Genomic DNA, 26,560 nt, shown 5'->3' with positions numbered 1-26,560 from the left:
AAAGCTATGACAATTACCAAAATGACAACTGCCTCCAAGATACCTCTATGAGCCAAATACTCTTAAGGTTTTATTGCTTTTTTATTACTGACATATTCATATCAGTAAATACAAAAAAAGAACAAGACATGCGTCCTGCTAAAGGACTTGGCATCAAAACATGATGCAGGTAAGAATGTGGGGTACAGAAATATGAAACTGTGATTGAAGTAACTCTCTGTTACAAGTCTGTTTAATCCCTGAAACCCATCCTGTCATTCCGGCAGGCACCTGCCATTCTTCTTCTCCCTCAGCACAACTGGGCTCCACGTAGAGCAAAACCTACATTCTCAGAAGGACCTAATCCAGAAGTCCTCTTCAGAGCAAAGTCCTGCAATATGCCAACATTCAAAGACCAGTAACAGCTTTTCTCTGTAGATAAGGAAGAAAAGAAGCAGGACCAGACACTTCTGTAAGAGTCTAAATATTAGAGCATTCACCAAGGAGTTGAAATAAGAATTCAATGTGATGAGGGTTGCAAAGATTCAAACAATTTATCTCTCACAGATAAGCAAAGCCTAGAAAACCAAGCTGCCTGCTAGTATCAAGGAACAGAGGAGACTGCACAAGTGATGCACCAGGGGAAATAAGGTACTGGATGGAAAAGCAGTCTGTGGCTTATTGACTAGGGCACACTCTTTGAAGGGAAACCTGAAACTCTCCTCTTCCTTATTACAGGTTATCATCTTATTGCAAATGCACAGAGTGTGGAGAGCAGAAACTAGAAGAGCTCAGCTCCCAGCACAGTTACCCACCCACCAGACCCCTGTCTGATTTCTTGTCTCCTGATGGCTTATGCTACTTTGGTCAGAAACTGCCACTTCATCATCACCGGCCTGTCTCCTCCATCATCAGAGAGACACATGCAATGAGCAACAGCAGTTATGACTCGACCAACCTCCTAGTACTCATTAAATATCTTGACTCATTACCCTAGAGCTGTAAGAAGTCTCAGAGTGGAAACTCCAGTGGAATTGATGTACTTGCCTGCCTTTCTGCAAAGCTAGGACAAAGGATAAATGGCTCAACCAAACTCATCAAATAAGATCATAATGGTTATACAAAGAAGCCTTCTTAGATGACTCAGACAGGGACTTGTTTGCTGTCCCTAAAGAGGAGAACACAACAGTACGGACTGAGGGGCTGGTGGGGTGTAGCTGACTGGGAAATGTGATCGCTTTTCTTTAAACTTCTGATTTCTCTTTGATTGAAACCAGTGTTTCGTACCTCCTGAAGCAGAACATGGCTTATGATCCAAGTCTTTGATACTGCATATTTTAAGTCAATGCAAAACCAAACATCACAATCCATTGAAAGGTCATTGTACTTACAGTGAAAAAAACAGGGCACATGTTCCCAGGAACTAACCCTAGCCTTTCCCAGGAACCTGTTATTTTATTATATTTGAAAATGTGTGGTCAATCGACTACCAAAATGAGCACTGCTCAAGACCTTTGCAATCAGTCATGGGTGAGGAACTAATATGGAAACTACTGAGAGATAAGTGTAATTTTTTTCCCTCTGCTCCTTCCAAATATGCAATTTAATGATCATTCAAGATGAAAAGGCCAACAGCATTCTGGCCTGGATCAGAAATAGCGTAGCCATCAGAGTCAAGGAAGTGATTGTCCTCCTGTACTTGGCACGGGTGAGGCTGCACCTCGAATCCTGTGTTCAGTTCTGGGCCCCCCAATGCAAGAGAGATATCGAGGTGCTGGAGCGGGTCCGGAAAAGGGCAACAAAGCTGGTAAAGGGCCTGGAGCACAAGTCTCATGAGGAATGGCTGTGGAAACTGGGGGTGTTTAGTCTGGAGAAGAGAAGGCTCAGGGGAGACCTTATCGCTCTCTACAACTACCTGAAAGGAGGTTGTAGTGAGGTGGGGGTCAGTCTCTTCTCCCAAGTAACAAGCAACAGGACAAGAGGAAACAGCCTCAAGCTGCGCCAGGGGAAGTTTAGGTTGGATATTAGGAACAATTTCTTCGCTGAGAGGGTGCTCAGGCATTGGAACAGGCTGCCCAGGGAAGTCGTGGAATCACCATCCCTAGAAGTGTTCAAAAACCGTGTAGATGAGGCCCTCAGTGATATGGTTTAGTGGTGGTCTTGGCATTCCTGGGGTAATAGTTGGACTTGAGGATCTTAAAGGTCTTTTCCAACCTGGTTGATTCTATGATTCTATGATGCAAGTCCACAGTGCACTGGAGAATATGGTCCTGTCTGCCCCACTCTGGTTGTGTGCTCCTGCCACTCCTCAAGCTAGCACGAACTCTTTCAGGCCAGTCTGATAAACTGCCTAATCCTCAACATTTCTGTTTGCAGCCATGTAAGAGCTCTGCTGTGGCCACACAAGGGCTGGTGCTGCCAAAGGGAATGGAGTGGGAATGTACACACAGGGAGGGATGAATTCTTTTACAAGCTGCACAGACTTCAATAGGAAAACAGTATTGTGACACCTCACTTTAAGGAAAAGCAAGCACATATGTCAACTTGCACATGTGCAGAGGACGTGTCTGGTAGAGAGAGTGGCAGCTGAATGCTCACAAGTAATGAGCTACCGCTTTGCTGGTGGGACCCTGATAGGAGCCAGCAATGAGAAAAGTCTCAGCCTTTATTTTTGCTTTGTGGAACATGCACCAATGCAGACAATAACCATGGAATGGCAATATAATTACAGTGATGTGAGTAACGTCAGGGCATGGTTATGATCACTAAACTGTTATGGGGTGTCTGACTGACCACTGTTCCTCTGGCCAGGCTTCTGGGCAGCTCCAGCCTTGGGAAGAGTTTAACTCCAAGAACAGTCTAGTCTTTTGAGGCAGATTTAACACTTCCATATGGATGATCTAATGACCATGTTGCTGTTCAGCACATATATATATATATGCACATATATGAAGGCTTCTGCCTAAGACAGCCTCAAAGAGAGCAACAGCTATATGAGCCATTTTATTCGGCTGGCAAATAAAAGACATTGGATTAGTGATAAACAAACACACACTTTATAATAGTCAATATAGTGCTTCATGGGAAGTATGGACTGTCAGTATAACAGTGCCGCACAACACTGAAGAGCCTGTCAGTAACTGTCAGCACACAAGGACAGCATGATAGCACCCTAGAAAGTTTCCCATAAAGTCTACCATGAACAGTCTTGAAACGGTCTCTTAGCAACAGTCAGTGAAATATCTTCGGATATTTTTAGTTAACATGCAAAGAATATGCATTTGATATTTACCTTTCAGAAAGTAAATATTGCTTCTAATTAAAATAAACTGATACAAAAACTCAGGAAAAAATAATAGTGCATCAACCAAAATTCATAATAACATCTGGTAAAATGAAGCTGTCCACATATACATAATGATGAAAAGCATGCAGTCCTGAATTTCCCTCATTATAAATTCCCAAGTATACAATGCACAACAACACGTTAAAAAAAAAAGAATATTTCAGGAAAAAAAAGAAAAAAGGAAAAATAATTGTGCTTCTGAACATTACTAGATAGGTCAAAAAGGAACTTCAAATAAAAGCATATCTATTGCTATTTGTAATTTCACCCCCAAAATGACAATGACTAGCCCAAAAGCAGAATGTAAGGCTACCCTGATCTGTAATGGAAATTTCCGTGGTTAGAAATTCTGACCAACTGAAAGGGGTGGGCTATCATACAAAGCAACGGAATACAGAACAAAGATTTTATCACCACAGATGCACCAACTTTTAACTGCTAAACCCTTAAAAGCTTGCTTTGCTAGAGAGCAAAAGTAAATCTGAAAAAAGAGGATTACCTGGGCGGAACTGCTTCACCAGAACAAAGCACTGCCGAGAAGTATTAAAAATCAGGATTGACACACTGAGGAAGAAGGTAAAAAAAAAAAAAAGAAAAAGAAAAAAATCAATGCTTTATGAAGGATTAATGCAGAACTATTAAACTTACATCTTGTGAATTCAAATACATAAATATACATAAGATTCATTACTAAAGCCACAATGCAACAAAATCCTTGTCCAAAAGCCATCAAGAGGGATAGATAATGGGTCGTGTTCCCAAAGCCCCTGAGAATTTACCCAAAATTAAGTCACTTAAGACCAAAATGGTCTCTTGCCACGCAAAGTAATCCTGCCACCAATCAAGTCCTTCTCCCCAGCAGGGGAAAAAAAAAAAGAAAAAAGTCAAACTCCAGGAACATTGCTACTAGATGTAATAATAAGGGAAAAAAACATTACAAATAAAAACATTTTCTTCCTTTATATCAGTCCCAGATTAGATTTCAGAGCTAAAAACTTCTGTATGAGCAGAGTATCTCCTATCATTGGACACTTGCTGAGTGTGGACCTTAAAACAAACACCATTCAAGTCCAATTTTGTACAAAATTAAACCAGAAACAGTTTTAACTGCTACCACATTCAGTGATTTAAAAATCACATTTCAATCTTTGCCTGTCCTCTTTGGTTGTTTGAGATACATGTCCTAGGGAAACCTGACAGTTTTTGAGTATTTGGCGATGCTCTGAATGTGTGGAATACTGATATTCTCTGCTTGCTTTACACCTACTCTCAGATTTTACTAGTTGAAAAAAATGCGGACAAAAGTCTCTCCTCTTAGTTGGTAGCCCATTAAAACCTGCAAAAATAAGTGTATATTGTGCTCCCTACCACTTTAGCATTCTCTCATTTGTTATGCCTGCCTCACTGTATGCAATTGGAAAGTTAATTCATTATTCTACGAATTCTACAATAGATTAGACTAACAATGGCATATTTGCAGAGCTGAGTCAAACTTTCAACGTCCCTTGTAAAAGAGCTGTATATTTATTTTCACTGTTTGATTTAATAATGAAATCTCAAGCTGCCAGAGAAACTGCTATTTGATGATTATTAAAAATAATGTTAATGTTTATTATAGTAATATATAAGAACCAAAACAGAAGGTAAAATTCCAGATGTTAACATTTATATTCATGGTTGCTATTCTGAAAGACCTGTACTGCATACTGATGGCTTCCTGCCCAGGAGATGTCATTTGCAGGCAATTTTAAAGCAAAGGTTTTAGCCTTCAGAGGGGCTGGCGGTGTCTTACTCTGTTTACTGGCATGGTGGTTTTTTCTAGCCTAACACTAGAATATCTGGGAGTTATACCAGCAAGAAATGAAGTTATACCACAGCCTACAATGTTCTTAAGATTATTTAAGTTTTATTCTTTGATTTTTTTTCCCCCCTTTGCATGACTGTTCTTCTCCCTAAAGCAGTACTGTCTGAGTGTAGACATTTCACTAAATAAAAGGGGAAAAGGAATTACTGCTACCAAACCTTTGTTTTTTGCCTATGGGCCTAAGGATCTGCACTACCTGAAATCGGTGCCAGCAGCAGTCTAAAACTGAGATTAAAGAGAACAGTGGGGACTTCCTGAAGCATACAGTTGCCCTTTACCTTTCTTTAAATCCAGCCCCAATCTTTCACTTGGCTTGCCTTCCTCAGCACGTCTCATTAAATAACTCCTATCAACTCATTAAAAATGGCTCAGCTATTAGACATTATTTTTTTCCTAAGAGTCAATCATTTGAGATTTTTATGGAACAGATGGGAAAATTAAAAACAATCTGTCAGAATTAAGGAACAAGATCAAATTAAGCTGGAAAGGAGTAGCAGCAAGTTATTACAATTGTCTGCTTCTCACACCATCTTGAGATGAGAGGGTACAGAAATGGCACAAATCTGAAGAACTTTCTATTTAATTACTTCTAATTTTCTGAGAGACTGACAAACAATTTTGAACATAAATTTACATTTTTTAACAAACCACAACACACAAGTTCTAATATTTCTTGTCAGAGTTGGAAAGTCATGGAGGAGGAAGTTCAGAATTACACCTTCTTAGGAGGAGTGTGACATTACATATGCCATTTGATATTTCTTATTCCACAAGAAACAATAGAACATGAAATATTTCCACAGGTCACTAGGTCTCTAACTTCTGAAAACCCATTTGAAGCTGCATTCAGGACAGTTGTTTGGGTATAACAGAAAGTTAGGGCAAGACTGTTTAATTGATCTAGAGTGAATGATCCCCTAAGCTACTGCTTTCAATGGGTCTCCTTATTGCTGCAACAACGCAAATACGTGGGTTCGGCTGTTTGGTCTGGCCTATAAGAAAACTATTTATCTCCTGGAGTTTTAAAACACCATACAAAGAATTCACTCAAAATTATTTTGAGATTATTATTTTTACAGATGATACCAAAAAGGACTACTACAAAAGCAGAGTTCCAAATACATCTTTTGGTGGTATCCTAGCATAGGATATTACAAAGGTATTTGATGTTTCAAGGCAATTCCCTTTAAAACATTAGAACCAAACCTATTTTAGATTATTACATATGCATCTATAAGCTTTAAAGTGATAACTAAAGATTAAACATACAAAACAAAACCCCACAACAATCACAATGACTTTTGGGTACATCTCCACAAATAAAAGATCCAGAAGATAAACAAAGCCTAAGCTGTACGTTGGAGAAAAATCACAGAACCACTAGAACAGAAGAAAAAAAGCCCAGCCAATCTTCCTAAAAAAGGCAGGAATCCTAGACAGGAATTTAATCTGAAATGGACATCAAAGTGCTGATGTAGCAACAGGCTTCATATGCCCATGTCCCCAAGAGGAGCACAAGACCACTTTTTTGTCATTTTTTTTACAAAGGAAAAGAATACTCAGAAGTAAAAGGATCATGATGGATCCAAAACTTGCCTCCACAACTTAAAAACAAGCTTTAACACATCTGCACAAATAAAACACTGTCTCAGCTTAGATCTGACAACTTTTTCATTTTGGGTGGCAGATGATCACTTTTTACCATATTCCACAGTTGTTCCTCTTTGCTGGCTATTCCTCCAGCTGCTGACACAGGAAAACTGCTGGTGTAAAAGGAGAGGTCATCAATACAAATGCAAAGTCATCGAACCATAGCCTTGCAGCCAGGACTCAACGAGCACATGGCACAACTGCTGCACGCAGGTATCCCATTCGGTACCTGCCACTGCCAGTGGGCTTGCTGCCTCTGCAGCGAAGAGGTGGCTGAGAAGAAAACTCTTCAAACTGTGCTCTATGTGTCATTTCGGAGCTATAATTTGTTTCTGTGAGACACAGATCAACTCAGACCAATGAAACTTGGCTCCTCCACACTGTATATGTCAGTGGCTGCTTTAGGGACCACAACCAAACGGCAAGGTAACATATTAAGAGATGACACAGGTTTGACCAGTGTCTTCCAAAGCTGGTGAAGATCACAGGCCTGCTCAGCCTTCAGCAAACCCCTTCTTGGCTTCCCCCTGCAGTAGCTCCCACTCACTTTATACATAAAATAAATTACTACTCTAATTACAGGAGACATTTTCCCAAAGAACGCATATTTGTAAACAGGTTACTGTGCAGTAATGTAGAATACTGTTCCTTCTATAAATACGGGGACAATTAGGGTAGCCTTAAAATATTTTAAGACAGACATGTACCTAAAATATCAGCAAGATGTATCTACAAAGATGAGCTAATCTGTACTTGAGCTTTTATTGTATTCAAGTTTGCAGTTAGAAGTGTGCCTGGTTTTGGTATCTACCACAATGTTTTCTTAAAGGGATTTCAACTGTTCAGTCAAGGATCTCACGTAACATTTAATCATTTAAACTTCAAAGAAAACCCTGACTGAAATAGGTATTAGGATTCTCTAATGGATATTTGGCTTCCCTAAAATGTCTAAGGCAATGTGCAGAAATTACGTATGACTGACCCATGGACTTCTGCAACACAGGAGTCCAGAATCTTAACTCCTCCTCCACCTTTAAGACTTCCATTGAAAGAGAAGATATCCACCTGAATATAACCTTTACAGTTGAAAACATCTCTTGTAAGAGTTTAGAAAATGACTCTGTCATGTTCTATTGGCCTAGAAACTATTTCAACATTTTTTCCTTCCCCCGGCATAGTACAGCTCTGTATTTATTGAACTCACGGTAACCGATGCTTTACTACATTCCACCACAGCAGACATTTACATAGAAATACCACTGCAACTTCACACACTCAAACCTGAGAAAGGAAGGCTGTGTTTCTAAGAGCAATGTAAAAACCTCAGTATTTGACCACACCAGCTATGAGGTAGGGGACAGATGAAAACTGACATCCTGTTAAAAATGTTCACACACATATGGATGGATGCAAAAGTTAATTCCTTTTTTCATTGCCAAAGCTGTAAGAACATGTACTTCTAGAGTTGCAATACCTGAAAGAAGGTTTTTAGGGGGTGGGGGATTAGGGGGTTTTTTTGCTTTGTTTTTGTTTCCGTTTTCTTTTTGTTGTTGGGGTTTTTTTAAGGTAGAAATGTAATTTCAATTTGTAGTCATCAGTTTGGTAATCTTCTATCCTGCTGATTTGCCGGTTGTTGACCTGCGCTACAGTTAATCCACAAGCAACTGCTAACACTTACTAATGGCTTTTCATGACACAAACTGTTAAAATCCTTTAATAAACAAAGATTGACTCAGCGTTTCATTATTCTTAGATGTGCCCTTAATGCATACTTTACAAGGGTGAATTTGCAAAACTAAAAAATAATTCTATTAAAAAAATACAGTATAGTAATAGCAAAGAAAAGGACCAGATTCTCATGTGTTTCTGTGAATGAAATAAGAGTCTCAAGGCTGGAGATGAGGATTTCTAATGATAATCTTGTACTAATACTATAGTATGCTAAGTAATTGATGAGGTAATATGGGCAAAAAACCTGACCTTTCTTTAATCACTGTAAGAGGTATTCAGGATCTCGTGTCTAGCATGGGCATGCATGTGTCACACATAAATTGTGATCAGAATTTAATAATAGAAGATAAAGCACCTAAAAAAAGACTGACATTAACATTGAAAGCCAAGGCTCCCCAGCTATTAACCTCAGCCACTTCCACCTACTTTGAAAGGCTTAAATTTATCTCGAAATTAGATGAAAGTCTCTAATATTGTTTGTGCTGCTTACAAATAATAATCTCAGCTCCACAGTGGAGGCTTTAGAAAGTAATGTTATTTGATTAAGAAAAACACAATACAAAAACCAAACCAACCACCAAAATCCCCCCAACAATGTCAGAGCCTGCAGTAATTCAGTTACCATTTTCAAAGATGACAATGAAAAAAGAACGGTGGATTCCAAAAAAGAAACACAAAAATGGCATGCAGGAATAAAAGCAAATAATTGATTTAATTGCTTCCCTGGACTCTCAACAGATATTTGGTATTAGAAATCCCTTTGATACAATGAGAAGAAAATAATCAAATGTAGTGTGCAACCAGACAGGTATTTAGACATTTATTCATCTTGGTGGGAAAGCATGTGAATATAAAACATACATATAATATTGTAGCCAATATGGCTCATAAGGTAGAAAATGTCAAGACTTACTTATGACCCATACTAAGGAACCATAGTTATTAATAAAAAAAAATCACTTAGCAGCCCTATAAATATTTTATCTTTAAAGTATAAAATTGTTTTTCTTCTTGAAGTTACAGGAATTGGGCATTCGTTGTCCATAGAGTGTTGACAAATTGATCTTTCATATTGTTTTCCATGTCAAGACTATAATTCCATTTAGTCTTTTTAAAAAATATTTGAGAAACACTCCAGAACAGGATTAAAGCAAGTTAGTGAACAAATGTCCTCTTCTTGTTCAAATCAGAAATTACTGTCTTTCAATTTTATAAGTGATAATCAAAAAAACCCCAAACTTGTTTGAAAGCTAACAATGAAAAGTAATTCTTTGTGAGGAGTCCTCCTTTTGGGGCAGGCTACTTCATCCTAAGTTATTTCAAAGTTACTTTTGTTGACCATGAGAAAGAACTGCATGTAGCCCCTGTGTCACTTCTGTATTCAAATTAACCATCCATTTCAGCTGGACATGTCCCTGAAAACTTCTAATGTGGTATCTGAAGGGCTGTCATCTTCCTTTTATCAAGCAGCACCTAGTATCTTAAGCCAGAGAAAACAGTCCCTTCATTTTCAGAACAGACATGCAATAAAGCTGTACCCTTTGATTATTCTCCAGTGCAATTCCTTTAGTTTCCCAGAGCCTTAAGTATAATGCAGATAGTCCTGAGATTAAATGTGTGTGCTTGCACAATCTTTACTGGTTCATTTAAGGCTTCCTTCAAAGCATTTTACATTTTTCAAAGGCCAACACCAATCCAATTGGCTACTTAAAATGCAGCCTATTACAAAAGCAAAGCTATAAGCTCCTGACAAAAACATTTCAGCCTTTCATACTAATCACACATAAAGTGGATTTGGCAAAAGATAATTAGAGACTTCTAGAAGACTTCTGTATTCTGATGAAATTTGAACACTTTCTCCAATACAAAATAAATATTTAATACGAAGACCAGAATAAAGGTGAGACACATATGCTTAAGAAAATAAACATTACTTTCAAAAAAATCAAAATGAAGATTGGTTTCAGTAAACTGAACTGCAGCAGGAAGTTGTTCATGACACCATAAAGCAGGAAGCATATGTTTGATTAATCATCAGACCGGTGGAAGAATCAATTAAGCAGTGCTAACAAATCCATATACAGGCACTTTTAAAATATAATCTCTACTTGCAAAGCAGTAATTTGTACCCAACAAGAGAACATGATGCAGGACTTCTTTGGAATAAACAATCCTCCCAGCACCCTGTTTTCATATAACAAAGAAAAAAATAGAAAGTAAATTCAACAGCAAAATAAATGAGACATCAAAGCACATTGCTCTCAATAACATTCTTTAAGTGTCATATCTTGGCCCGTATCCCAGGATACCCTTGGAAATGACACACTGCATCTCAATGGGATTCTTTCAACAAAATATTTTAATAAATAAATTCAGGTTTTATGCTAACTTAGTTGATTAAATAAAGCTTTGTGGGTATTGTGTGCAACAGATGTCAGAGCCTGATGGGCTTTTGTTCCAATTCCTAATTATTTGTGAAACTGATGTTTATAAGTGCTATCACATAATAAGACCAATAAATAATACATCTAAAAGGCATAAGTATGACTCCATTCTGAAATGGCAAAAATTAAAGTTTTAAAACAGTATCAGGTTTCAAGGACAGCTAACAAAATAAAAAGTTCATGTGTTCTGCCCTAGCTAAAGTAAGGGACAAAACAGCAACTTTCTTTGTCACCCTCCAAAACCCAAAACTAAGTCAATAACACCGGCAGTTTTTCATGTTTTACCTAATTTTCACATTTCTGTTTCAATAACTGTTCCAATAGTTTCTTCTTTTTCAAGAGCTATTTTCAGATAAAATTCTAAAAATACAGGCACTCCGAACATAGAACATTTCCTAGCTTTCATAGGATTATTTTTACCAATCCCAAATGCTGACCACGACCATGCTACTCTCTGTAGACCGTGTAAAAACTTTTGGCACTCTTCAGACAGATGAGGTCTATATCAAAACCACCTGGAAGCCAAGGGGAAGACTCTTCTTGATATCAGTGACTATAAGAGAATAAACACATCCACTTAATTTGTGTATTATTGCAAATACTTAAAAATGAAATCCTTAAAGTTGTAAAATCAGGGTTCCTGTAATCCGGATACCAGAAGCCTGTATTTAGAAATTCATGACTAATCAGCCAAAATTCTTGTGTAGCTGCTTAGTTTTAAGAATTTTTATGGATTCTATTCTTGAAATTAGGCAAACATTTAACTTCCCAAAGAAGTAATGCCTTTAATAAAGATTTTATTGACGTTTTACCCTATTCATTCATATAGCAGAGAAGACTTCTTGTGCTATATGGTGCTTTCATATCACATACTTAAAAAGGTGAGATGAGAATCTGAAAATCTGACTTTTGATTTACTGTTTTTCTCTGATAACTTTACAGCATCAAATAAATTTATTTTTGCCTTGTTGCTATGATTTTATTTAGATTGGATCCTAAGGTAACAACATAGTAAGACATCTTAAAAGACAGTAAATACACCTGCAGAATTCCTGGCACGAAAACAGAGGATCTGTCAAGTCTTTGCTTTAAAAGAAAAAAAAAACCAAAATGAAAACCATACACACATACACAAAAAAGAGCATTAAGTCCATTTTATTTGCAAAGACCATATGCAAACAAATCATGTATTTACTTGGGTTGAAGGAAACTAATAGGCTAATATGCTTTTTCCTTTTAATAGCAGGAAAAATATCATTATCCTGATAGCATCCTCAATAGACAGATATCAAGTCTAGACCTGAGTGTTTTCAATGGCAGCAATTACAAAATATGCCTTCCTAGATTGTCTTATTGCCTACTGGTAAAAATGGTTTCTTGGTGTTTAATTTTAAAAATACTTTCCACATGAGACACCATTTCTTGTTCTGTCATTGATTACTGATGAAATTAAATTATTCTAGCCTGTTTTATAACATTCCTTTACATTTTTGTAATGGTAAGTAGTGATTTTTCTCTTCAGTTGTGTTATACTTTGCATGAACATGCCCAGCCATCATTACCTTCTCTCAGCTATTATTTCCCTAAACTTTTCATCATTTTTGTTGTTTGTTGAACTACATCCAGTTTATTTTAAACAGTGAATTATCTTCTGCACTATCTTTGAAGATAATAAAGAAAATTCCACACTATTGACACCCTGGAGGAGACATTACAAAGACAGACAGGGTTTACAGCACAACAGCACATCATTCCACATAAAATGCACATGCCACCCAAGAAAGAGTTTGGGATCTTTTTTACCTATGAAGATGATAAGAAGCTGTATTCTACCCATTTTAAAGCTACTGTGATAATTCTTGCACAAAGGAAGCACCTGAGTTGAATTTCATGGTGTCTTATAATACACTAGGACATAAACCAGAAAAATACATACAGGATTAAGTTTCCATAAAGCCCAAATGATCTGGCATATGAAATAGGAGAAGAAATTTAATCCACCCCTATAATGTGGTGAGGGCACATGACCTTCACCCTGTCTCCATAGCTGCCTGCTACAGCCACAGAGCCAGAATAAGCAACCCCAGTTCCCCAAGGCCACTCGCCTGGCTCTAGTGACCCATCAGCTGGCCGGCTCTGGTGGCCAGGACCGGGGATGTGGCCAGCTTCAGTGGCCAGGGCCGACAATGTGGCTGGCTCCTGGCACAGTTGCTCAGCAGTAGTATTCCTCGCTACCCCTGGTGTGGCCACGGTCCCTGACTTTACCGGTGTGCAGAAGCCAGCACTCGGCCAGGTAACCTCAGACCACAGAGTGACTGGCTGAGTATATTCATCTTCCCGTTTCGAGTTATGTTCATTTTTAACTTGCCTCGAGAACCTTGTTCTGTTAATCCCCAGCACTTGTACCTTCAGGTGACAAGCAGCTGAAGTGCAGATTTCCTTCGTTTCCTTCACCCTGCAAACTCCTTCCTGATGGAAAACTATACTTTCTTCGTAACAGATAAAGTATAAAGCCTCTTTTTACTGAGCAAACAATTAAATTAGGAATTAATTTGTTTTAAATGTGAAATTAATTAACCTTTTTACTTAAAGAAAGTCAGCCTTATAAGGCAAGAATATTATTTCCTCCTCCTTTTAGACAGATAAGAAAAGACTTAAAGATTTTTCTATAAAGAATTTCTAAGTCAGGAATTATTACTGAGCCACTGTGAAATGTTTTTGTAGGTAAAAACAGAACATAAAAGGGTACAGTGCACATCCAGAGCACTAAGTTTTTTAGTCCAAACGCCTTTTCCTTGTCACATGATCTTTTCAGAGGTGAAACTCACACAACAATCTTGCATGCAATTCAGTCTTCTCAAATTTGTTCTCTCTTAAAGGTAATGTACTTTACAGTGAATTTTTCATACTTTGAAATAGAGAAATAGCCGTAATTTTGCTTAATATCCATCTACAATTGGAAAGCTGTCCTTTTACTTGTCAACTAGCAAAAGGTATGGTTATGTTCCTGTTCTCCAACGTTATTACTCAAAGCACAAAAGCGAGCACATGACTGTACACTGACCTTCATCTGTTCCCAAATTATGCCTTTTAAAATCCTTGAATCCGTTTAAGGAGACTTGCTGAAACCTGAAACAAACTTGGTCTATTGCTTTATAAAGTAGATGAATGTAAAACTAAAGTATTACATTTCAGGCTCTTATGGTACTAAACAGCAAAATTAGAATGAGGGAGAATACAGCTGGAATGTGAGTCTGGTTTTAGAGCATAATTTTTTGTTACAGGCATTGATGATTATTTTGTATTATTTGGTATGTTTCTATTTCTGACAGAAAATCACAACAATCACTGGAAAGAAAATGCCTTTCTGATCAAGTTTATTTTTAAAAGCAGTGACATTAAAAAAATTAACAACTCCTCGCTCCACAAATCACCACAAATTGCTAACTAGTTCCAACAGATCTAAATCTAAGAAGAATACTGAAATACACCTTGCATTTAAAATGTCATTGCTTGCACTTTGCTTGATTTTCATAAGAATATTTTTAATACTGAGCAAACACATCAGCCCAGTATTCAGAGGGAATGTAAACTTAATTAGGAAAGTAAGCAGTGGGTAAAATAACTGCAGAAAGTATCTTTTGCTGCGTGTCACTACCTAACACAACAGGCCAGAAATATGTAATACTTACGAGCACCTCCACAATAAACTTGTTCAATAATTACAATCGAAAAGCAATAATCAACAATTTTTATTTTAATTCATTAACTTTTAGTAATCTCCACCATTGTTTCTAACGACGTAATGAAACCTTGCAATGAGCTCTGGTAACGTTTATCTGCATATTTCAAAGAAAGATTAACTTAAATGTAACTCCACAGGACAAGAATGATAGTAAATGCATTGTTTTTCAATAGCAAAATGGCTTGTAAGATGACAGATTTCTTGACAAGTTTACAAATTTTAGACAGATGTCAGATGGGAACTGTAACATTCAGTAAGTATTTAATCTGCTTAAAAACACAGAAACCTTCAGGTTGTAAAAGAGTTTTGGAGATCATCTGATCCAACCTCCTACTCAAAATCAGGCTAACTTCTATGTTAGCTCTGATTTCTCAGAGCCTTGTCAAGGTTTGAATTTCTCCAAGCATGGAAGTTCCTCAGCCTCTCTGGGCAAGGTGTTCTAGGGCTTAACTACTCAACCTGGGCATGTCTTTGTGTCCTTTGTGTTTCTGTTACAATTTAAATGTAAATATGGTGAGAAATGATGCTTCTTTTGTTTATACTGACAGTTGACTTGTCACAGCACAGGTTTTGAAGGTTTTCCTTCGTAACAGTTTATTGTGTGACCAGGAATAATTTTGCACAAAACTTTGGTTTTGTCTTTAAGTGGCATGGAGGGACTGAGAGTATGCAATTATTTGTTCAGCATGAATTACAAGATATGTAAAGCAGAGATGACTCCAGGGTTGGTATTCTAATTCTGAATGGTCTTGATCTTAAGAAAGCTCAGGAGCCACACATGAAGCCCAGATCTGCAATAACTAAGAAAAAAACCCAACAAAACAACAAAACCAAACAATAGTATCTAATAAAGATTCTGCTATTTCAGCTTGTGCTAGTGTTACGCCAACATGCATATGGTTAAATGATTTTGTCCTACTGCAATGTATAGTAAGATTTTAAAAGATGACTCACACTTTAGGCAAATGACGTGACTACTGCAGTCCTTATGTGTTTGTCATTGTATAATTTAATCAGCTGTTCATCTGAACAGTTGGAAAGGACAAATCTATACAAAGATAACTTCATCTCTCTTACTTTTTTTTTTTTTTTTTGCTATATTCTGATACAAATCTATTGAATATTGGCTTGTGTTGACCTAATTTGAAATGAAAAAGAACACTGGGGGCACCAAGGGAATCCAGTACGCAAGCTCTCCCTGTCATGCAGCAAGGAAATCAAGTCTTAAGCACTCGTTTACTTGTGCTGCTGAAAGAGTATGAGATAAGAACACAAGTTAGGCTCAATGTCTGGTTTTGTATGATTAGCACACTTAATTTGTTGTTTGTTTGTCTGTTTAATTCAGCATCATTAAATTCATTATACATATCAATTATATGTAAACATGTAATATATGCATATGTGCACTTTACAGATCTGGCATTCCAATATGTATGCTCAATTTAGGAAAACAGCCTTATTAAAAAAACTTGGGAGCATTTAACAGTGTTACAGCATTTTTGAAAGTATTCTGAATACTTTTGAAAAGTATTATGGAAAAAGGATCTTAATTACGGAAAACACCTACCTCTTCCTGAAGAAGGCACGCACTAGGAAATCCTGACAACAGGACATATACCCTGGAAACCCCTCTTCTTCTTCAAGATTTTATCCTTCATTAAGAGTAATGAACCTCTAAAAGCCCTCTAAGTATGAAGTCCTCTATAATTTCCAGCAAATAGACAACAAGACTTTTCCATATAACTAGCATCACAGCTGTCCTATTAAAATACAGTAAAATGCAGGCTTTAACGCATTACAAGGGATTTTGAACCTAATTTATCTGGTAACAATTGGCTTCATATTAACTAATAAAAATTATGTAAACCCATGGATTTCCTATATGGAAAGTTCGCATTATTACCTCTGGTGTCAGAAATTGCACTGAATTTACTTGCAAAAGAGCGTTAGACGTTCTACAGTTCAACAGTAGTCACTAATAAGTTAGGATGACAGCTGTTGTACATCTGAAGCTAACAAATGTTATGTGACCAGAGATGACTGGCATGACATGTGGCCATAGCCTTTTTATACAGTTATGTTCTCAACTATTTTAAAAATGTCCACAAAAGTCCTTCAGAAATACTGTTCCCAAGAAGTGGGAAAACTGATCCTTTAATATTTACCGCACTCAGTTAGTTGCATATATTCACACATTATCACAGAGCTAAACTGTTTAAACCAAATTTTAAACAAAAATAGTAATACAAATTATTCATCTGGAAGTCATGTTCCTACCACTCTGATTTGAGGCTGGATTCACTTGCTTGAATGGGCATATATTAAATTTCCAGAAATCAATTATCATTTCAGCCTTTGTATCTCCAATCATAAATTCAGGCACATGCCCATATGGACAGACAAAGTGCAAAGACAGAACTGTCTTCCAGGCAAATTCCAAAAGCAAGTGTGAAGTTCAGAATCGAAATATCACTCCCTCTTCTGTCCTTATTCACAAGCAGTACAGGCATTTTTCATCTATCTAATATTTTCCCAGTCTTCCTGGAACTTTTACCTTCATAATTTTTATCTTGATAAGAAGTGTTGCTATCAATTTATGTCCATCCTAGATACCTACACACAAAAAGGTTCACTGTAAGGATTTTAAGGGTTCCAACACAGAAGAATTTCCAAATATGCAATTGATTTTACCTACTTATTTCACACACAAGAAGAATACACCTCTACACATGGTTCTGGTTGTCACAATTTCTTTTACCTTTAGTGTTTTGCTATAATTTTTACATTTAATAGATTTAGAAAAACTTTTTCTATGGAAAAGTTGTCACCTTTGCTTTTTATTTTTATCTTCTGGTACCTGAATTTTCAGTGACTAAATATTTATAGTTTTTAAAAAGATATATGAATAGTTTAATATTCTGTAACTCTGAGAATGTTTCATATATACCCTAGTTGTTATAATTTTGCATGAATTGATCTCTCAAGTCAGGAGTTAACTGCTTTTCTTCCCTGATAGGAGAAATACAATTGGAAAGACAAAACAAAATTGGTGGTCATCCATGTCTTCTCGTGTGCTTAGAAGGCATCTTTGGTGTACAGAATGGAGAGCCTGAAAGGTTTCAGGCATTCGGGAAGTTTTTTTTAATTAGGCTTTGACTAAGAAAATCCTTATACAGGAGTGATGGAGCAGATTAAAATAAAAGCTAGCATAATACTAGGATTTACTCAAAAGTAAACCAGAATTTCTACCTTATTCCAAGTAATTGCCAGTGGTGGGAAAAAAGAAGTTAAAATAAAATCAAACAGTATAACCATAACTTTAGATTGCTTTTTAACAGTCTTTATATTAGGGCAATACCCAGGATTGTATATTCACAGGTGAGAGAGTATGGGCACATATTGGGACTAGGCCATTTAATGGCACCAATAACAACAGGGTTATGTATGTGAGGGGCATAGTCCTTCACGCTCAAAATAAAAATTGTCATACAATTCAAATTTCAGTTCCACCTTCTATGTAATTATTAAAATGTACAATACATCATGTGCCAAAACTCTAATATTTGAAGTCAAGCACAGTCACAACTGACCAAAAACATGAACCATGAGGAGATTTTAAAATGTCTGCTAATTCTGCCTACAATAATAGAGAACTATCTGCAAGTATTACGCTATAACTGAGAATTGAAGATTAAATTGGGGGAAAAAGAAGTGACTCCACATCAATAAGATTTGACCAATAGAAGAGAATACAGTTATGAAATACAACAGAAAGACAGAGGAAATAATCTGGTTCTATCTGTTACCTGTCATGTATCTTCATAAAATCCCAGACCTTCTTAGTGCCATTCTGGGGAAGGGAAAAAAAAAATAAACAAAAATCCATCAGTAAAATTAATTCCACGTGAAAAGATACTATAATAAAATCTAACAAAATTTAACAGGCATTTCTTTGAAAACTTGGTATAGCTGTTTTTATTTATGAGACCATTATTCTGGATTTCGACAGAAAGTACTATAGATGCTGAGAACTGCCTTAGGACAGTTCAAAATTTTAGATCCACAATATTATGCTGATTAGCTAACTTAAGACCAGGGCAGTCTTTGGGCCCAATTTTGGCTACAGTGTCAACTTTAGATGCCAAATTCAAACATTCAGGTACTAGGAAGCTCTAAGCAGCTAAGTTTTAACCAGTAAAATAGATCCATATTCATAGATCCATATTCTTCCATGTCCGGAAATGGTCTTACCTTAGGAGGCCAGCTCACCACCTACCTCCTAACTAAACTAATTTGGGATCCAGGAACAAGACATCCTTCCCTGTAACCCCTTACAAGGCCCCAAAATAGTAGTTTTGTCCATGATAGGCCTAACATGAGGAGATCACGCTCCATTCTACACAACAGCTGTTACTCGGCACTGCTTGTGGTGGTGAGGATTCTGTCTAATAGTAGGCTTGAAGTCACAGCACTCACCCAAGAACTGGGAAGCATAAAACGAATTATTTTCTCAAGTTGAGCCAATTTCTGCCCCATGCGATCTTAAAAAGAATGACATCCACTGTAGCATAGATTAAACTGATCCCTGAAAACAAGCATTCTTGCACAGTTATAATGAACATGTACGCTGCCTACATTTATATTCTATCTTCTATGATCACCTATACTTATTCATACACACATATATAATTCTTCGCCTTGCTTATTAGAAGTGTGACAGTATTTTTCAGGTGAAATACAACTGAAGATTTCACTCCTAGGTCAGTTTTATGTCTATATAAGGATCAGCATGCAACCAGAGGAAATTCTGTTGGTTGATACCTTTCTCTTATTTGCATGGCAAAAACTAACCTGCTGAAAACTTACATACCTGAACCACGCTTAACGTGAAAAGCAGCACAAGCTTTCTATTATGAAGTACAGTTAAATAGATGATCAAACCCTGAGCAACTGGTTAATGACTTAAAGCAGGTAAATGTGAGCAATGAAAGAAGAATCAAGTTCAGTTGGTGGGTAAAGGTGCCAAGCAATATAGACAGGCCCTTCGGCTCTATTACAGATGTCATGGCTACCAAGTACACAACAGCTGGTGGGGATTAGATAACAAGCACTCTGGTTCAGAGATTAAGCTCCTGAGCTTTTTAAGTTTACCAAGCTTTTTGGAAGAGTGACTGCTTGCTTGCTAGCTTGGTTTTTCTTCATTCCCACAACTCTAATTATAAACAGTTGTCCACCTCAAGAGAAATTCTAATCTACTCTTCCATTGGTGTCTGTGCATACCTTCTGTTAGCATTGACAGGAATCAAACGTATGCATTACAAGAGAAGCCCTGTTACAGTTTAAATGCAATATAACGTAGAAAGAGAAGTAATAACAGCAAATTCTCAGTATGAACCAAAATACTAATGCTACTGTTTATCAAACTGAGTATATATCCAATCTGTTCCACCTGGTGAGACATAGTGGAACAACTTTGAAAGGACTATGATACAAGACATAGTTGCAACACTTGAACTTAATAGCATAGACTATGTTGTGTGGCAAGATAATTTAAGGTATTAAATGTGTAAGGTCCTTTTGTAGGTTTATTTCTACTTGCAAGACGTGTATTTGTGAGATTTTCTCTTGTTTGCAGATTGCTCTGCTATTTTCCATTTGACACGAGCCAGCTGGGAAAACATGGACCAAGGAGAATGTTTTCTGCATGTACCTTCATATTTTTCCTCTAGTTTCAACTGTCCCCTACCCCAAATGGTAAGATGTGCTACCACCATCCATTCTCCTTTCAAGTGTTCACTTGGGAGAAATGCAGTTGTACAGCTGATGGAGAAGATAAAACAGCCTGAATCAAGGCTCTCCTTGCATTAATTTAGGCTATTAGTCCTGTGATACTACTTCCTAACGTATGATCCCACCAACAATCTCCCTGCCTCTTTCCTCCTGCTATCATTTTGCAAATTATAGAACCTGATTGCTTTGGAGCACTTATGAAAGGGTTTCAAATAGCTGAGGAAAATTACACCCTAGAGAATCATCCTCATCCAGATGGGATCCATCAGATTTGAATGACCTCTTCTCAAGGATGAGCTCCATTAGCATTAACAGAATATACTTCACAGACACGCACATAACTTTCAACAGAAAGTGAAAGAAGGAACTTAGTATCTAAAAAGAACATATTCAAAAAATAAACCCTCTATTTTCTAAGAGGCTGGACAGCACACAAAGCACTTTCTCTAGAACATGTTTGATTAGTTTAAGACCCAAATTCAAAATCAGCTATAGGCCAAATTAATTTGAGTCCATCCAAACAAGATGTTGGTTATCATCATACACTCTGACTGGACAATGTCAGTTAAGCTATCTTCTGCCTATATTTGAATAAAAAATTATTTCATACGATCAGCGTGCACCTGTCCAAATAAATAAATCAATAAACAAATGAAACATTCCAACATCTCATTGTTTACAGTGGCAGAAACTCAAATGAGTCCCATTCATGCCCTATTGTCCAAGTCAAATGTAATTTGAACCCAACCGTATGGAGTTGAGTTTCTATTGTACCCAATGTGTGGTTCTTTCCTAACAGACTAGTATGAAGGTTGCTAATTATTAATAGCATGTAAACAGTTACCAATGGTTCTTATGCTGCTTTGCATACTTTACAGAACATTAATTCTAACCAGTTTCTAACCAACTATATCAAGCTGTATGTAATATCTCTATCTTTAAGACAAAAACATAAATTGCTGAAACTGCTCAAGATTCATGCTTTTAAAAGCAAAGTAGCCATGATTGATTACTTGTTAAAGTGTTCCACTCCACATATTCTGGCCTTCGACAATGCTCTCCTATCACCACCATAACATAGTTGGAAAGAACAAGAGATATCAATGGTCAACACTGCCCCCCAAAAAGAGAGGTATCTTTGTGAAATACAAAAGCTCTCTCAAACCCTTAACACTCTTCGTTTTAATAAACATATATATTAGCATTATTACAAAACAGTTAATTCTCTAATGTCTAATAAAGAACAATCAAAGTGTTCTTTGATTGCATCTCAATGTGTTCTTTGATCTGAATCTCAATGAAGTGAGAGAAATAAGTATAATTAATCACTGCAAGATCTAAGCACTGATGATGGGAGGGAAAAAGGAGTGTATTACTGAATTTGAGAAACACTTTAAAAAATATTCTTCAAATAGGAAATGGGTCTTGTGATGTTGACTAATATGTCGAAAGTATTTTATATTAGTTTTTATCTGCAGAATAGCAGTTCTGATATTGCAACAACCATGTATATTACATATTTGATTTGGTAAATCTTTAATCACAAAGTAATAACACTCCAGTTCTGTGCTCAGTGGTCAGGTTCTGTGATGCTGCAATGCTGAACTAGTGCATATAGTATGCGTAAATTAATAAAGCTGTATTCCAGGAGAGGCAGCATAGGAGATGGCTTTGTTTCATATTACACAGAAGACAGATTACTTACATAAGCACAAATTGCATAAGAAAGCCGTATCAGGTCAGATGAGATGTCCATCTTGCCTAGAATCCTGTCTCTAATAGCGAAAGGAAAATGTAAGAACTGAGGAAGCATACAGCAATACTCTACTGAGCCTTTGACAAAAGGCAGCTGAAGAGTGTCAAAAGACAATCCCTCCAAAAAGGATTCAAATTAGCACGGTCCTCCTCTGACAAGCAAGCACAGATAGCCACTTCTATTCTACTTGAATGTGTGTCGTGGTTTAAGCACAGAATGTCACAGGTCCTGCTCATCTTATCTGCAAGACTGACTTGATAATGGCATTGACAGCTTAGACAGGATCATAACATTATGCCACCAGCTTGACAGTCTGCACAAGGAGAACTCAATCCCTTTTGGTTCAAGTGATTCCAGGACAACCGCGCACTGCAAAAACCTCTCTGCTGGAGAAGTGTTGACAGTGGAAGCAAGTTCAGCAGATGTGACTCGTACCAGCGGAGCTGTTTATGATGCCACCCATACTTGATCTGTCCTGCTTCCATCCTTCAAATCATTTTCCTAAGACTCTTCCTGCACCTGCTCATTGCCATAATTACAGGCAGGAGCCTGTTCACACCGTCTGTTACAGATAAGTTGGACTTGCCTGCAGTCTATGATCAAAATAGCATTCTTTTCCCCACCTACACTCTCTGATTAAAATTCCTGAAGAATCACTGCACCAGAGAGATTGCTGTCCTCTGCTTTCCTCCACTGCCTTAGACAACATCTGAAAAGACATGGTCAAATTGGCGTCAGGATATCTACACAAAGGACAACTTTTGCTTACAAGGAGAAACTCGGCTAAGACTTACTCTAGGCTACCCAATAAAGATGATAAAAAGGACACGCTGCGCTAATGATGTAAGAAGAAACATTCAGTGGCACTGATATGGTGATACTGGGCGTGCTTCACATGCAACAGACCCTGCACATGCTCTGACACAAGTTACCTAGGAGTTGCCTTCTATTCTTCATTTGGGGCAGCTTGAATGCCTTCATCTTTTCCCTGATGGCAGCACCCGTACATGGTCTGCCAGCAGAGAAGCTCTTGAGCCAGCTCACATACATCACGTAAATGTGTGTTCACACATACTAACACTCAGCTCAGTGTTATACTGATCCTATGTGGGCCTTCAAAACAAACCCAACTCAAACAAACCAATCCCACCTTAGTTTGACTGAGGTGTACAGCCCTGCCGGGACTCTCAATTTCTCTGTAGATGCAGCTTTTTCAAATGGAGGGAATAAGTACTTAAGCACAATTTTAGAGAGACAGATGCATGCCCTTAAAAAAGGGCCATCTTCAAGAACTCTCCCAAAGAATGGAAGCTGTTTATAAATAATGAAAGTGAATTAGAGTTGTGGTGCCCCAGTTACAAATAAGACCTGCAATTTTACAATGCTATTGAGTTTTGAGAGAAATAAGAGAAAGGGATAGTGGTGCAGCAGGCCAAGCCATGCAGATAAAGGTAACCTAGGTACAGTGACACGCTAAGGGATGACATAGCAGAAGTCTGTAAAATCACAAATGACATAGAGATGGTGAATGAGAAACAATTATTCACTATTTCTCATAATATAGAAACAGTATGTCATAGCTGGCTTCCCAAGGAGAAAGGCTAAGCCCTACCCAGCCACTGATCTGTCTCCTTTCAAGGGGCCAGTCCTGAAGTCCAGCAGCTGCACAGAGAAGTTTTCATTGCTTGTTTTATGTATAGAACAAGTAACTGATAGCTTCTGAAATACCTACATTCAAATTGTATGTATGTATGTTCTAAACGCGTGCAATTAAAGGTTTTTACTTCTTAGGTTTAATTACAAATTTTATTATGAAGAGTAAACTGAAAACATGTTAGTGTAACAGCTGCAAGAACACTCACAAACCCTCTTTACATGCTTCCTTTATGTAATAATTGTTTCACAACATCACACAAGAGTGTCTAAAATAAATCCTCAACACGCAGCCTTACAGTCACAGATTTCCTGCGGTTGCTCTGCTGGGAGTTCAGACCATTCAACAAATCAAATTTTTTGTTGGATCTACACTGATTGAAATAACTTCTTGTCCAAAATCTACATAAAGCTTCTCCTATCTTATTTGCCTTATATAAGTATTTAATAATTTCAAACCCAACTGAAATTAAAGGTACTTCCCTGTCATCTCCCACGTTTATTTACAGAAAACTTCTGCCTGAACAGACAAAGTTGGAATGGCCAAAACCACTTCAGTAAAAAGGGATCATACCTTGTATTAGATTTTTGAGGAGACTGGTAACAGTCCACACAGAAAGATCACTTAAAATGCTAAAGACATATGTCCAAAATAAGCAAACTAACTTCACATGTGCCACTAAAAGAGAAAAAAAATCTGTCCATGACAATGATTAACTTCTTAATGTTTACATTACAGGAGAGACAACATGACGTTTGGTGACCCATTGTGATAGGAACTAAACATATGTAGTGGGAACAGTTCCTGTTCAATGATCTTACAATTCAGTTACAGCCCAGACAAAAGTTGGTGTAAACAAACAGTGGCAGTTAAGAAAAAACGACAACTATATTATGGTATAGATAAGCTACATGCATGAATTATGAGGGTTAAAATGACAAACAACAGTCACGATCCCCTAGCCTCTACCAGTTGGACTGGGTTTAAAGCAGTCATCCAAGAGGTAAATGTTCCATGTTTGTGAAAAAATCCAACTCGAGAAGCTGAAGCAATTATAACATAAAAATATCTCTATCCTCATTGCTCCGTTTCCTCTGCTTCCACACTCCTAAGACACAAAAGTGGTTACTGTCCTTAATGCAAAGGGATTATGGCCATTCTCCATTCAAGAAAATACTAACACTACAAGTAAAGAAAAACAGGTAAGAATTAATTGGCAAATAACGGTCTTAAACCAGAGTGAGCAAAGCCAAGCAAGTGTGCAGTCCATGTTTAATGATTTACACGTGAGAAAACAGTGTAAAACTCCCTACAGGAATAACCACATTTTGCTTTTTTCTGTTATTAAAAAAAAAAAAAAAAAAAAAAGTTACAAGGGTATGTTTTTCCTCAAAAACATGTAAAACTTGTTTTTCTATTGCACTTCTTTTCACATTCCACCAAACTCCTATAAATTTATCTACACAGTTTAATATCAATGGGCCCATCAATGCATCTATCTGGAAATTCACTGTACATTCTCTTTTGAGATGTCTACTTGCTGCCCAAGGCCGCGTAGCAAGAGAACACCAAACTTTTCACTTTATTAGATGGGGTTTCACCAGGTTAATCCAGATGAGCAGCATGTCTGGGGAGTCAAGTAACTGACTCATGGAGACAGACAAAGATTTACACCAACGCAGCCAGCTCCTGCAGCCTCCTGCCACTTTTCATTCCGTAAGTGGTCTTAGCTTAATGCTTTTCAGTCGTATTCTCCTTTTTATTGCAAATAAAAGCTGCCAAGAGGTAAATTCACAATAAAAGCAACTCATTAATTCAGTACGTTTTGGTTTATAAAATATATGCTCCTACAATGTGAAAATATGCCCTGAAGATGTGCATTAGCTGCTGCTTCTCCTGCAGTTGCAATTCTTGGGCTAAACAGACTGGACTTCCCCTATGGTAAACCCAGCAAGATAGGAGATAGTGGACACTAAAAGTTAAGCCCTCATCCTTCTGTAAATGAACCTTTCCCTTCCTTTCTGCACCCACTAGAGAGTAAGTGCTCCTATCAGTTGAGATTTCCTTATTACATTTCTTTTTTCAGCTTAATGGAATCTGATGCCACATCTGTAGCAGTTTTCAGTGGAACCAGATGAGAATTTATAATTTAATATAAACCATTTCTTGCCAGCTGAATTATTAATGCTATACTTCTTGTTGTATGCAATCAATACCTAATGTTTCCAGTGTCCTCAATGATGTGCCTACAGAAGCTGTACTTCCAGGCCAAACTCAGGACTGAATACTTTATACTCTTCACTTTCCTATTGCACATTTAGTGACCAAATTACCTTGCACTATCTGAATATTTTTCATAATATTTTCAAGCACTATGTCACATACAAAAATGATGCAAATACATTAAAAAAATAAACCAGCACTTTGACCCCAAAAATCCACACTACAGGACTTTTTTTTTAAAGATATAATACCTTAGTAGTCAACATGATATGGTGAAACCTTTATGGAGAACGGAAATCAAACAGAGAAAGACCGCTGCAGCAAGTTCGGACTTGTGATGTTTTCCAAATAAGAATAAACCAAAATACCTGTTCCACA

At 37.3% G+C, this 26,560-nt stretch overlaps 1 protein-coding gene across 1 annotated transcript in view; it reads right to left on the bottom strand.

Moving 5' to 3' along the window:
* Window positions 1–26,560, bottom strand: part of NUDT14 (nudix hydrolase 14) — a 61,965-nt gene that overhangs the window by 15,212 nt on the left and 20,193 nt on the right. The window contains exons 2-3 of the mRNA XM_030483515.1: window positions 18,566–18,609; window positions 3,825–3,889 (exon numbers count right to left, since the gene is read on the bottom strand). Coding sequence (XP_030339375.1) covers window positions 3,825–3,889; window positions 18,566–18,609 — 109 coding nt within the window. The remainder of the gene's footprint in view (window positions 1–3,824; window positions 3,890–18,565; window positions 18,610–26,560) is intronic.

The sequence above is a fragment of the Strigops habroptila genome, chromosome 4, assembly GCF_004027225.2.
Source record: "Strigops habroptila isolate Jane chromosome 4, bStrHab1.2.pri, whole genome shotgun sequence".
Taxonomy (NCBI): domain Eukaryota; kingdom Metazoa; phylum Chordata; class Aves; order Psittaciformes; family Psittacidae; genus Strigops; species Strigops habroptila.
The sequence above is the reverse complement of the archived record's forward strand: the minus strand, read 5'-3'. Positions and strand labels throughout refer to the sequence as shown.